General features: G+C 38.8%; 1 protein-coding gene across 1 annotated transcript in view; it reads right to left on the reverse strand.

Moving 5' to 3' along the window:
- LOC147571217 (EF-hand calcium-binding domain-containing protein 13-like) overlaps positions 1–14,549 on the reverse strand; it is a 78,225-nt gene that overhangs the window by 44,711 nt on the left and 18,965 nt on the right. Inside the window, exons 5-7 of the mRNA XM_086696523.1 lie at positions 9,771–9,842; positions 2,288–2,782; positions 188–255 (exon numbers count right to left, since the gene is read on the reverse strand). Coding sequence (XP_086552649.1) covers positions 188–255; positions 2,288–2,782; positions 9,771–9,842 — 635 coding nt within the window. The remainder of the gene's footprint in view (positions 1–187; positions 256–2,287; positions 2,783–9,770; positions 9,843–14,549) is intronic.

Here is a 14,549-nt window from a genome sequence, read left to right on the forward strand (position 1 = left end):
TTTTTGGGACAGAGAGAGACAGAGCATGAACGGGGGAGGGGCAGAGAGAGAGGGAGACACAGAATCGGAAACAGGCTCCAGGCTCTGAGCCATCAGCCCAGAGCCCGACGCGGGGCTCGAACTCACGGACCGCGAGATCGTGACCTGGCTGAAGTCGGACGCTCAACCGACTGCGCCACCCAGGCGCCCCTGACTGAAGTTCTTCTGTAGCAATGCAATTTTCTTGGAGTTTATTGATAGCTTCACAGATGTTTTCTAAATATACAAAATGTAGAAAACTATTCAGCCACAGAATTTATGTGTCTTAAGCAATAATTAGCACCCAAAGTCTTTAGCAATTAGAAAACAAGTTTTATCTAATTATTATTACCTCATATGACTGCTTTTTTCTTCGTATTTCTGTTGTGTCTTACATTATACCTAAATATTTCCCATATAGCTCAAACAGAAAACAATCTTGAAGTTCTATAAATGTTTATAAACTACTTGTTTGGAGGAACAGCCTGTTCCAGTGACCCAGCCAATGCTGCTTGGTTCTGATTAAAATATAATGAACGAGTTCAAGAGATCACAACAACAAAGTGTTTAGTTTAAATTCCAGGATTCCAAGCAAACAATGAGAGTTCTTCCCCTTCCCATCATTTTAGGCTACCATGTTTTCAGTTCACAATCTTCAAAATCATACAATCTTCGCAGGAGATACACATGGCCATCGTGAGTCCCCTCATATCATGCACTGAGATAGGCATAGTATCACTTCTCTGTAATTCCCACCAAAAATGCATAGCCTGAACTTACGAAGAAATATAAGGAAAACCCAAAATGAGGGACATTTTACAAATTAACTAGTCAATACTCTTCGAAAGTGTCATGGTCATGAAATTATCCTAGGTCAGAGGAGACTAAGGGACACGTGACAACTGAATGTAATGTGTGATCCTAGATGAGACCTTGAACCAGGAAAAATACATTTATGGACCAATTGAAAAAACTTGAATAAGATCTTCAGAATATAAATAATATTGTATCAGTGTCAATTTCCTGATTTAGTTCACTGTACTGTGATTATACAAGATCTTAACACCTGGGAAAACGAGATGAAGAGTATATAGAAACGTCTTTCCCTTTGTGTAATTCTTATGATTTAAAAATTATCATAACAATGAAAAGTTAAAAATGTTTTTAAAATGTATATCCAATGACAGTCACATTTCAGAAATGTTCAATTACCATCAATTTATCTTGAGAAGTTATACCAGATAAACGATTTCACACTTCTCTTTACAAAGAATATTAAGTATGGCAAAGGTTGGCGACACCAGCAAGATAGATAAGCGCTTTCTTCCACAGGCTTCTTCTACCCAAGGGCTAAATGCCTACTACTCCACTGTTCCTTTAACAAGGGTTTTCATCTTACTGGAATATAAAGAACTCAGAATTAGGAATGAGGCACAGAGTAATAGTAGCGTATCGGTAAAGGAATCAGAAAGAACATTGTTGTGCCTCCTTAAAAGAGCACATTTTCTGTTCAACTGAGTTGTTTAAAATATGTATTACTGTGTAAGAACCACTAGTATTTCACTAAGCACTCATTTTAACAATTGCCTTCAATATTAAATGCAATAAAAAGATAAGTCTCTTTCAAGAAAATAAACAACTTAAGTAACTTCAGCCAAGGACTATAGGAAGGAGTATTTAATTAAGTTCCACACACAGGACTTCTGTGATAGAGGTACCACGGAAGGAGGAAACTATACATTGGTTGGAAAACCTTGCTCATCTTGGAGAAAGACCATAACGCCCTGGGGAACCAAACTGTAAAATAGTAGTTATTTTATCTTTCCTCATATTCCCATGTCCAAAAGAGATGATATCTGAAGCATTATCATATCATATTGGATATGGATATCATATATTTAAATGATGGAACCTGAACAAAAATTTCACATAGACTCCTTACATATTTAGCTTAAAAATTATAAAACAAGCATTTCCAAAAGAAAACAGGCCCTCTATTTCTAGGGAACTTGAGTGAGTTGGATTAATCTCTGAATAAACTTCTTGGTCAAAGTTAGGCATCTGAAAAAGGGAACACAACCATCTGAAAAGGCACAACTTAAAACCACAGTGTTACATACACTGGTCTATATACCAGAAGTGGTGATTACTCATTAGTATTGACAAATGAAATGCAAACAACGGTCTAATCAATGGTTAATTCAGCTTGTTTCTGTGATGACTCAAGAACTCCAGGACCTATATTTTGACTTACATATATGATACTGACCCAGAGCATTCACTGCAATCTTTTCTTTCGACGAAACCTGTTTTAGGAGGCTGGAATGCCTTCTCACAGCTGGCTTCTGAAGTTTGGGGGTACTAAAATGATCACTTTTATCCAGAGACTTTTTGAGGCTTGTGATGCTCTTCAAGCTATGTGACGTAGACTTTGAGTCATGAATTTCAATCTTCTCTGAACTTTTCTTAAAGTTTATGCCATCCTTTGAATATGGTTCCCAGAATCCTATATCACTGCTATCAACCCCATTTAGGATTTTTTTTCTTTGCAAAGGATTTTTTGATCTTTTAAATTCAAGGTAATCATTATCCTCCATAACTTTATGATATTGGAGGTGTTTTCTATTTAACTTTGGGAATAATGATGGTTCACGTAGTCTGGAAGAGAAACTGCTTTTCATCCTATACTGTGGATAACATTCTGATATATTTGATAACTTTCTGTTTGAAGTAGACTCATCCAAGGCTGATGATTCCATAACTGCTAAGCAAGAGAAACATATTTAATTATTCTATTTACCTGTACCATTTGTAATAGTTTTTAAAAAGTAACAACTAAGTCCTCATGAAAACTATTCAAGAAATTATCAATTGCTTAAATAAACACAGTTTAAAAAGTTAAATAAGGTTAATATGTTGAAAAACTAACAGAGCTGATAACTAAGACTGAAATATTAACTAGGTTAAATATAATCTTCTGGGGGCGCCTGGGTGGCGCAGTCGGTTAAGCGTCCGACTTCAGCCAGGTCACGATCTCGCGGTCCGGGAGTTCGAGCTCCGCGTCAGGCTCTGGGCTGATGGCTCGGAGCCTGGAGCCTGTTTCCGATTCTGTGTCTCCCTCTCTCTCTGCCCCTCCCCCATTCATGCTCTGTCTCTCTCTGTCCCCCCCAAAATAAATAAACGTTGAAAAAAAATTTTTAAATATAATCTTCTGGTTTAATATATTTAAATTCTTTTATCCAAAGCTATTTGAAGTTACACCAAATCAAAAGTGATAGCCTACTGAAGTTTGTAGTTCTCATTCCCCACTCTGCCAATTTTGAAAGATTATAGGCTAAATATGCCAATACAGCTACAAATCCCTTAGTTATGAGCATACTGAAGTATAAGGAAGTTGGAGTGGGGAAATTTTTACTTATAAAATCAGAATACAGGGGCACCTGGGTGGCTCAGTTCGTTGGGCATCCCACTTCGGCTCGGGTCATGATCTCACTGCTCATGGGTTTGAGCCCCACATTGGGCTCTGTGCTGACATCTCAGAGCCTGGAGCCTGCTTCAGAATCTGTCTCCCTCACTCTCTGCCCCTCCCCCACTCACGTTCTGTCTCCCTCTCTCTCAAAAATAAACATTAAAAAAATTGTTTTTAATTTAACATCAGAATACAAATATTTACTCTCCTAAAGATTCTCAGTACTTGTGGGAAAAAATAGTTTATATATAAAATAACCTCTTCAGAAAGATATTAATACAATGTCCCACTGGGGCTTCCTTTATAAAATTCATCTGACGGCTCAGAATAGTACCTTACATTTGAATAACACATTTTAAAGTATTTCAAATGTTATAATACTTGATTTTATGATAGACTATTATTCTCCTCTTAGAAGTTTAAAATATGTTTGATCATTGAAGGCAAAACTTATAAAACATTGTCCGAAGCTTTCAGTGTGTATAGTGGTAATACATAATAAAATTACAGCTTAACGGAGGGAGGGTAAAAAGGTCTATATAATGGTAAAACTTCTATATTCCACTTGAAGTGGTAAAATATTTATTTTAGTATACTAGAAAAGGTTAAGTATGTATACTATAATCCTTAAAACAACCACTGGAAAAATACAGAGATATAGTGAAAATACATATGGAATAAATTCACATACTAAAAAAATGCTCCCCAAAAAAGAAGGGATAAAATGGTTGAAAAACAGAGGAAAAAATAGAAAACAAATAATAATATGGTATACCTGGTCTGAATGTATAAGTAATTACATTACATATGATTTAAACACTCCAATTAAAATATAGGAATTATACAAATAAATACAAAAAACATCACCCAACTCTGTGTGGTTTACAAAACACTTCAAGACTGGTGATATAAGAAGGTTAAAAGTAAAAGGATGGAAAATACTTACCATCTAAGCACTAATCAAAAGAAAACTGGAGTTATATTAGAATCAGAAAAAGTAAACTTGAGAGAAAAGAAAATTACCAGTGATCACATACATATTGCATAATGATAAAAGAATCAGCTCACCAAGAAGATAGAACTATTCTAAATGTGAATTCACCTAGCAACAGAGCTTCAAAATGCATGAACCAAAACCTGACAAAACTGAACGGAGAAATAGACAAATCTACAATTATATTTGGAGACAATGTTCCTTTCTCTATAACAGAACTAGTAAAAAAAATCAGCAAAGAGGGGCGCCTGGGTGGCGCAGTCGGTTAAGCGTCCGACTTCAGCCAGGTCACGATCTCGCGGTCCGTGAGTTCGAGCCCCGCGTCGGGCTCTGGGCTGATGGCTCGGCGCCTGGAGCCTGTTTCTGATTCTGTGTCTCCCTCACTCTCTGCCCCTCCCCCGTTCATGCTCTGTCTCTCTCTGTCCCAAAAAAATAAATAAACGTTAAAAAAAAAAATTTTTTTTAAAAATCAGCAAAGATACAGAAGAATGAATAACATGAATTATTATGCATGGGAGTGGGTATGTGATTATTAGGAATATCTATGTCAGAAAAGAATAATTAATGAAAAAACTTCTACATCAAAGACAAAATTAGAATTCAAAATAAACTTTGTTTTTTTTTTTTCTTTAATTTTTTTTAACGTTTATTTATTTTTGAGACAGAGAGAGACAGAGCATGAACAGGGGAGGGTCAGAGAGAGAGGGAGACACAGAATCCGAAACAGGCTCCAGGCTCCGAGAGGTCAGCACAGAGCCCGATGCGGGGCTCGAACTCACAGACCGTGAGATGATGACCTGAGCCGAAGTCGGACGCTTAGCCGACTGAGCCACCCAGGTGCCCCTCAAAATAAACTTTGAAACGTTCAGGTAAAAATAGCAAATTGAACAGCCTTCAAACACTCCATTTAAATTTTTTTTTTTTCAACGTTTATTTATTTTTGGGACAGAGAGAGACAGAGCATGAATGGGGGAGGGGCAGAGAGAGAGGGAGACACAGAATCGGAAACAGGCTCCAGGCTCTGAGCCATCAGCCCAGAGCCTGACGCGGGGCTCGAACTCACAGACCGCGAGATCGTGACCTGGCTGAAGTCGGACGCTTAACCGACTGCGCCACCCAGGCGCCCCAAAACACTCCATTTAAACTAAGGAATTTTGGGGATGCCTCGGTGGTCCAGTCAGTTAGGTGTCCAACTTCAGCTCAGGCCATGATCTCGCGGTTTGTGAGTTGGAGCCCCACATCAGGCTCTGTACTAACAGCTTGAAGCCTGGAGCCTGCTTTGGATTCTGTGTCTTCCCCTCTCTCTGCCCTCCCCGGCTCGCTCTCTCTCTCTCTCTCTCTCTCTCTCTCAAAAATAAACTAAAGGAATTTTTAAACCATCACAAATCCATAATAACAAAAAGAAGAGGAAAAGAAACTACTACAATTAAATTTTGGAATCTGGAAAGCGGATGAACTTAGTAGACCTGAAAAGGCTGAACCATAAGGCAGAATGGGGAAAGCCAAGAAGCAACCCAATTCATAACACAAAAACTCCAAAAGCTCATAAATTAGTAGCATTTAGGTACGTCTAAAAGTGAGGGTAAGAGTGAAGCTAAAAAGAAAGAACTGGTTAAAATCCCTTTAAGTAGTAATTTGATACCTAGGGTCTCTTCACACGGCCAGATATTCACTTTTATCCACTGGGCACAGCCAGTTATTGATCTTCTCCTACTCCAGCAGGAAAGTGACAATTCATCAGAAAGGGTTAAACACAAGGTCTCTGGATTATGGAATACTAAACACAATAGAGGGTAGGAGTGTTACCTGCAAAACTCGGAGGGAGGCTTACACTGAATAATGGGAACTTCAGTCTTTCGTCTTATTTAACACCTGGAATTCTATGAAGCAAGGCTATACCTCCGGGAAGGATATTCAAAGTTTCTTTGAACACTCTGACCATCTCAAAAGGAAATATACCCTAAAGACAGTCATATTAAGGGTTTTCCAGGCAAATAGCCCAGCCAGACCAGCCGATGATAGCAGGGTTTCTCAATCTCAGCAGTACTGGCATTTTGAGACAGATACTTCTTTTTTTTTCTTTTTTTTTTTAAATTTTTTTTCAACGTTTATTTATTTTTGGGACAGAGAGAGACAGAGCATGAACGGGCGAGGGGCAGAGAGAGAGGGAGACACAGAATCGGAAACAGGCTCCAGGCTCTGAGCCATCAGCCCAGAGCCCGACGCGGGGCTCGAACTCACGGACTGCAAGATCGTGACCTGGCTGAAGTCGGACGCTTAACCGACTGCGCCACCCAGGCGCCCCAGAGACAGATACTTCTTTATTGAGAGAGCTGTCCTGTGTATTGTAGGATACTCAGAAGCATCCCTGGCCTCTCATCACTTGATGCCAGTAACACAGATTGTGATGACCAAAAATGTCTCCAAATGTTTCCAAATGTTCCTGGGGGAAGGGGAAGTTCAGGGTGGGGGGTGGGGGAAATCTCCAAATCATCTCTGGTTAAGAATCACTATCCTACAGCTCATAATCAGCTAGTTTTGCCCTCAGTCTCAGAGCTTCCAAATAGCTTTTGAGTTCACCATTCTCAAATATGAGTAGACAACCAAAGATCACCAGACATTTGAGGAACAGTTCTACAATGAAAAACAAACAGAAAAAAATACCTTGGAGGAGACAGAATATGAATGAAAAAGGAAATCTCGAAAGCACTGCAACAGAAGTTCGTAGTTGCAACAGAAGATATTGTTTGTGGAACAATAGAAATGCCCATGAAATAAGAGGAGGCTATTATAATACAATAACAGAGGGGAAAGAAATTATTGGAAATTTAAAAGTACAAATGAAAAACGAAATAGAAGCATTGGAAGATAAATTTAAGGAACTCTCTCAGAAGCCACCTGGGTGGCTCAGTCAGTTAAGCATCCGACTCTTGATTTCAGCCCAGGTCATGATCTCACAGTCGTGAGACTGAGCCCTATGTTGGGTTCTGCGCTGGGTGTGGAGCCTGCTTAAGACTCCCTCTCCCTCTCCCTTTGCCCCTCTTCCACTCCCACTCGTGTAATAAATATAAATAAATAAATAATAAATAAATAAAGCATAACAAAGAGATAAGAGAAAAAGGTTAAAAAAAAAAAAAAAGGAATCATCCCATTATGTCACATATCCAAATATCAAGATTTCCACAGAGACAGAAAAAATAGAGGAAAGGAAATCATCAACAAATTATTTTAATTTTCCAGAATCAAAGGACGCTGTATTCAGCACAATCGTTACAAAGAAACTTCTTTCCAGGAGACTTTCAGAAGACTAGAAAATATCCTATATGCTTGAAAAAAAAAAAAAATCAGTGTCAAAGTCAAGAGTCAGAAAATTTTGCACTTCAATGGCAATACTGAAAACTAGAAAACATAGAAAATTATTTACAATCTAGAATTCTGTACCCAAACCATCCATAAAATACGAAGACAGAATCTGTCATAGGAGGAGAGAAGTGAAAAGTCTCCAGCATGTTAATGAAGAAAGATCTCAAGATGACAGTTGCACACAAAATGTAGAGGGCAACAAATTCATACTGAAGAACATCAAAATACTCTAAAGAAGATTTCTTCAAGAAGACAAAACTACTAGAATACCTTGTGCAGACAAACTTACGAAGAGGATATTTAGACAGTTGGCAGAGTTTAAGCTTCAATCAGTAATATATATACTTTTTTTTTAAACCAAGCAAATAAGTAAGTAAGACAACTCAAAGAGGGAAAAATTGTACAGAAAGAGAAAGTAGCCACAAGATACTTACATGTGGCTCAGCAGTGAATAGTGTGTACATAAATATATTCACATAAATACAGAATTAAAACTTACTCAATTACCCTATGACTATATTAGGAGGATGGATAGGTATGGGAAGTGGATGTGGTGGGGACAGGGAAAATGAAACAGAGCTAAATCCTTATTTTTCATATTAGGGAGTTTACTAGGTCTACCCAAAATTTAAAAAAATCAACAAGAAGCAATACAAACATGTTATTTACAGTCATGAAAACAAATATCAGGTAATCAGCTAAAATGTTTGCCTCTGGAGAAACTGAGGAAAGGATCAGGCAAGAGGCTGCTCTATTTGTAGCAAGTTTATTAGAACTATATAATTCTTTTTTTTTAATCTTTTGAAATCTTTATTTATTTTTGAGAGAGGCAGAGACAGACTGTGAGCAGGGGAGGAAGAGAGAGAGAGGGAGACACAGAATCCGAAGCAGCTGAGGATCTCACGAACCGTGAGATCACGACCTGAGCTGAAGTCAGACGCTCAACCAACTGAGCCAAATTGAGCTTAAAATTATACACATAGATAATCTTGACCAAAGGATGTCCGGACAGAGAAAGAAAAGGGAGTGACACCATGTGCAACAGGAAGAGATTTTTAAAAACGTACTTAATGAAGAAAAACAAAACTAATCATGAATGATACTGAATAATATACTAAAAACAATTTTTAAAAAATGTTTTAATGTTTATTTATTTTTGAGACAGACAAAGCACAAGCAGGGGAGGGTCAGAGAGAGAAAGGGAGACACAGAATCTGCCTCAGCCTCCAGGCTCTGAGCAGTCAGCACAGAGCCTGATGAGGGGCTTGAGCTCACGGACCATGAGATCATGACCTGAGCCGAATTTGGACATTTAACTGACTGAGCCACTCAGGCACCCCTATATTAAAAATTTTTAACTGTCAATGTCAGGATGTCAGAATGACCCACAAGTTGCAAATTACGTTTTTTTTTCTTAGTGTTATTATTTTGTTTTAAAGTTGACTTCATGTTGCAAAATATTAAGGGAAAGATAAAAGAAAATTATGGTAGTTACATAATCAATACTGATTAGGTATGTTTAGGATTTAAACTTTTATCTAAAGAGTTAGAGTTTAGAGTTATCTATGGGGGGGGGGGGTGCACACGGGTGGGTCAGTCGGTTAAGCGTCCAACTTCAGCTCAGGTCGTGATCTCGCAGTGTGTGAGTTCGAGCCCCGCGTCGGGCTCTGTGCTGGCAGCTCAGAGCCTGGAGCCTGTTTTGGATTCTGTGTCTCCCCCTCTCTTTCTGCCCCTCCCCCGCTCACGCTCTGTCTCTCTTGCTCTCAAAAAATAAATAAAACATTAAAAAAAAAATTTTAAAGAGTTAGAGTCATGGGGTCAGAGAAGGCTTTCAGAGTCCATATGATAAAACCTACAAATTAGGATTTAATTTAAAGGCAACTTATTTATAAATAATACTTGCTGTAGCAACGAGAGCTCACTTACAAAAATCTTCATACTGGTGCTGTAGTTCATCCAAAATAAATAGAATATCTCTAATATCCACCATGTGGTTACCTGTAATAGAAAGAGTAAGTTCAAGTACTGTTATTTCTTTTTTGAACACAAATCTAGTTTCCATCCCATTCTAATACAAAAACAACACAGAGATGTGTGAAAGTAGGAACAGAGGTTGTGAATAATATCTAGAATTGTTAATAGCTCAGTACACACTGAAACATAAAAGACCATTATTGTCTTTTTCCCTTAATAAAAGAGTTTCCCATCAAAAGAAATTAGTCACATTTTAAGCTCCACAGCTAGGTAATCAGGTTAATATTTCATTCATTTAATAAATAGTGTTTTGAGAATTTACTATAGGTAGAATTTCAAGTTTTAGCTCTTTTGTCTTTCTCACTGGATTGTGAGCTCTTCAAGAGTACAGGATGTCATTTGTTTCCCCAATGCCTAGCAAATTATATACTTCCTAGCACTTAAAAACTAATTTTTTTGAGGGGCACCTGAGTGGCTCAGTCAGTTGAGTGTTTGACTCTTGATTGGGGCTCAGGTCATGATCTCAGAGTTCATGGGTTCGAGCCCCACGTTGGGCTCTGCGCTGACAGTGCAGAGCCTGCTTGGGATTCTCTCTTTCCTTCTCTCTCTGCCCCTCTCCCACTTGCACTGTCTCTCTCTCAAAATAAATAAACAGACTTTAAAAAAATTATTTTTTAAAAATTATTTTTGATAAAACAGGGAGGGGGACAAAACATAAGAGACTTGTAAACATGGAGAACAAATTGAGGGTTACTGGAGGGGTTGTGGGAGAGACGGTGGGCTAAATGGGTAAGGGGCACTAAGGAATCTACTCCGGAAGTCATCCTTGCGCTACATACTAACTAATTTGGACGTAAATTTAAAAAAATAAAAAATTAAATTAAAAAAATATTTTTGAATGAATAAATATACTAAAGGCTGTAAAGAATCATGCAATGTCTACATTGTGGATAGCAGTAAACCATTTACTTGGCGTCTTACACATGTACAGCACTCCCATAATTATAACTTCCTACCATTCCTGCCCTTGCCTCTGTCTCAAACCATTTTCCTTCTTGGACAGTGTATGACAGAGAATGGGGTCAGAGACAGTGACCTCAAATAATGTTGTTCCAATTGGACACCCAATAGTTCTTGCCTCCAAATGTCTGGCTTCGCTTGACATCCAAGGTGAGTGAGAAAGACCAGGTGTTGACTTACCTACTTATAAAAATACTAGGGGGGCGCCTGGGTGGCGCAGTCGGTTAAGCGTCCGACTTCAACCAGGTCGCGATCTCGCGGTCCGTGAGTTCGAGCCCCGCGTCGGGCTCTGGGCTGATGGCTCAGAGCCTGGAGCCTGTTTCCGATTCTGTGTCTCCCTCTCTCTCTGCCCCTCGCCCGTTCATGCTCTGTCTCTCTCTGTCCCAAAAATAAATAAAACGTTGAAAAAAAAAATTTAAAAAAAAAATACTAGGTTCGTTCTTCAGCCTATGCCTAAAAAATCAACTATTCAGTTATAAGCATAAGCAAAGACCCTGAAAAGAAGATGCCAGTTTTTTTTTTTTTTTTTTTTTTTTTTTTTTTTTTTTTTTTTTTTTTTTTTTTTTTTCAACGTTTTTATTTATTTTTGGGACAGAGAGAGACAGAGCATGAACGGGGGAGGGGCAGAGAGAGAGGGAGACACAGAATCGGAAACAGGCTCCAGGCTCCGAGCCATCAGCCCAGAGCCTGACGCGGGGCTCGAACTCACGGACCGCGAGATCGTGACCTGGCTGAAGTCGGACGCTTAACCGACTGCGCCACCCAGGCGCCCCAGAAGATGCCAGTTTTTAAAGTGCCTTTTGAGTCCAAGAATTATTATATACACTATGGTTTCGGTGTTGGGTAAGATTGCTTCATTCTGCTTCTTTAAAAATTGGTAAGCTATGTCAGGTCCAGGACTTTAAATCACTGCAAAGCAAGTAAGTATTTGACCAACCAAAGAAGTGCTAGCCCAATTGATGTTAAGTTGTCTTCTGATTAGAACTGCTTCTTACATTCTGGGTTTTTGTTTTGTTTTGTTTTGTTTTGTTTTGTTTTGTTTTGTTTTAATTTTTAATGTTTCTTTATTTTTGAGAGAGACAGAGACAGAATGCAAGTGGGTTGGGGCAGAGAGAGAGGGAGACACAGAATCTGAAGCAGGTTCCAGGCTCTGAGCTGTCAGCACAGAACCTGACATGGGGCTTGAACTCATGAGCCACGAGATCATGACCTGAGCCGAAGTTGGACGCTTAACTGACTGAGCCACCCAGGCGCCACTCTTACATTCTGTTTTTTTATTTTCTTGGTACTTATTCTCATTCTGTTCTTGGTTGTGGTTCTAACACCCCAGTGAACTTCTGGAACTTCTGTAGAGTCCATATCCCAAGTTCTTAGATCAAAGCATAAGTCCTAAAATCATTCAAGGCTTCAGCCCTCAAACTCCTGAATTTGATCAGTGAAAAGTATTCTGTTGGATCATCCATAAATTAATCCAATGGAGAAGGCTGTATTGTTTATATCTGGTCTCTACTTAAAGAACTCCCCTTTCTGGAAAGAGGTCCAACATTGCAGTGAGCATGCAGTAGCCAACCATTTACAGATTTACTAGCTCTCGCTCAAATTTATTCCTTCTTCTATGCAATGACAAACATTTCTCACACACCTCTAAGACAAATACTATCCATCTATATAGTCTCTGGTGGCCAAATAAGCATTACAGAATCTGAAATTACTATTTTGACCCCTACCTAGCTTATCAAAACCTCAATGAATAATTCCTGGTTGAGACTGAGACAATCAGTATAGTTACAGGTAGCATTTACTTCATAAGAGAAGTTCAAAACAGCTTCCCACTCTTACATTTGTCCTTCTGGAGGAAGCTCATATTGGAACTTTCCTTTCCATTCAACCTGGAAAATGTAACTATCTAATGTGAAAAAAAATTATCCTCATCATCAAAGTCATATTCAGGGCAACATTACTTTGAAGGTGTAAAATGACTATTAACACATTTCCATAATCTCCACAATAGCTCCACAATATCAAAGACCTTCTCATCAAAAATCGTGCTAGTTACTACTTTTCACCCAGTTCAATTACTAGATCGGTAAATACCACGAGAGAAAAAACTACTGCACCAATATCCTATCTCAGAAACCAAACTACCAGAACTGTCACACAGTGATTTTCCATATTCCTCTTGCCAGATCTTAATGAAGCAAATGCTTGTTGGACTTCCTTGCAAATTCCAGCGGCATTCCTCTTCATCATGCATACTCATGAAGATATTCTCCATGGTATCAGTATTGCTCCAAAAAACCAAACCAAATACAAAAACAAGATGTTAAAACAGTACCTATACCAGGGTGCTACGGCTTCCACTAGTGGGATAACTGACTTATATCACTCCTTACTTCAAAATTCTGTCACAGAAGAATCCATATCCACTACCGGGGTAACCCAAAACTTTTGGCATTCTGAGGGTGTCCTTTCCTTTAATGTTTAAGTAAAATAGCCCCGACCCCACACCATACATTATATGAACAGCAATCAATACTCCCTCCAAAATTTGAAGATTCCTGAGTGCTTTATACGCTGGCAGTTGATTTTCGTTTTGTTTTCTATTCCCGTGGACTCCTGATCTCTCTCACATTATCACATCCTATAGGTGCTATCTTCTCTCCACCCCAAGCCTACCTAACACAGAACCTACAGACCTTTTTCCTTGAAAAAGAAAATAGACCCACCATATGACTAACACAAGGCTATTGTATATAACCAACTCTTACTAGATAACTTGAAATTAATGAGAGTCAGGGATTTCTTTATAGCACAGCAAGCACTACATAGTATTGTCCTAGAGTTCTACAGCCACTCTCTATTGATTGCTAGAACCCCATCCACTCTCAGGTTCCCTCAGTGTTCCTCTTCCAGCTGCCGATTAGCCACTGTTGTATTCTAAGTTCCTGTCGTTTTCTTATATAGAGTACTTTACCTTACCTTTTTGCTCAAACTAGGTATCTCCCAATAGGCTTTAGCTCTCATAATCAAACATACCTGTTAAAATGATTTTCCTAGTCAAAAGACAAGGACCTCCCCAATGAGGAATTTTACCTTAAGTCACAGCCAGGTTATTAAAAATGACAAAATGAAAAAATCTTATTCTCTCTGGTTGGAGGAGATGGAGTGAAGGGTGAGACTTATTAATTCATTCAACATATATTTGTTGAGCAGTTAATATGTGCCATAAGCACTGTATGGAGTACTGAGGATACAATATTGAGCAAAAGTACACATGATATCTGCTTTCTTGGTATTTCGTCTTATCTGAGATACAGATCTTCACAAAACAATAAGAAATAGGGGTACCTGGGTGGCTCAGTCGGTTGGGCATCTGATTTTGGCTCAGGTCGTGATCTCGTGGTTTGTGAGTTCGAGCCCCGCATTGGGCTCTGTGCTGACAGCTCAGAGCCTGGACCCTGCTTCAGATTCTGTGTCTTCCTCTCTCTCCCTGCCCCTCCCTCACTCACACTCTATTTCTCTCTCTCAAAAATAAACATTGAAAAACTTTTTAAAAAATATAAGAAATAAAAGTTGCAACTGTGATTAGTGCTGTGAGAGTGTATGAGAACTTGACCTAGTCAGAAAAGTCATGGAAGCATCCTTAAAGAATAGAGTTGAGTTTAGATCCAAAGTATAAGTAGTAATTCACTAGGAGGGGAAGAATGCTCC

The sequence above is a fragment of the Puma concolor genome, unplaced genomic scaffold (genome assembly GCF_028749965.1).
Source record: "Puma concolor isolate L17-30 unplaced genomic scaffold, mPumCon1.1.hap2 unalloc_scaffold_39, whole genome shotgun sequence".
Lineage (NCBI taxonomy): Eukaryota > Metazoa > Chordata > Mammalia > Carnivora > Felidae > Puma > Puma concolor.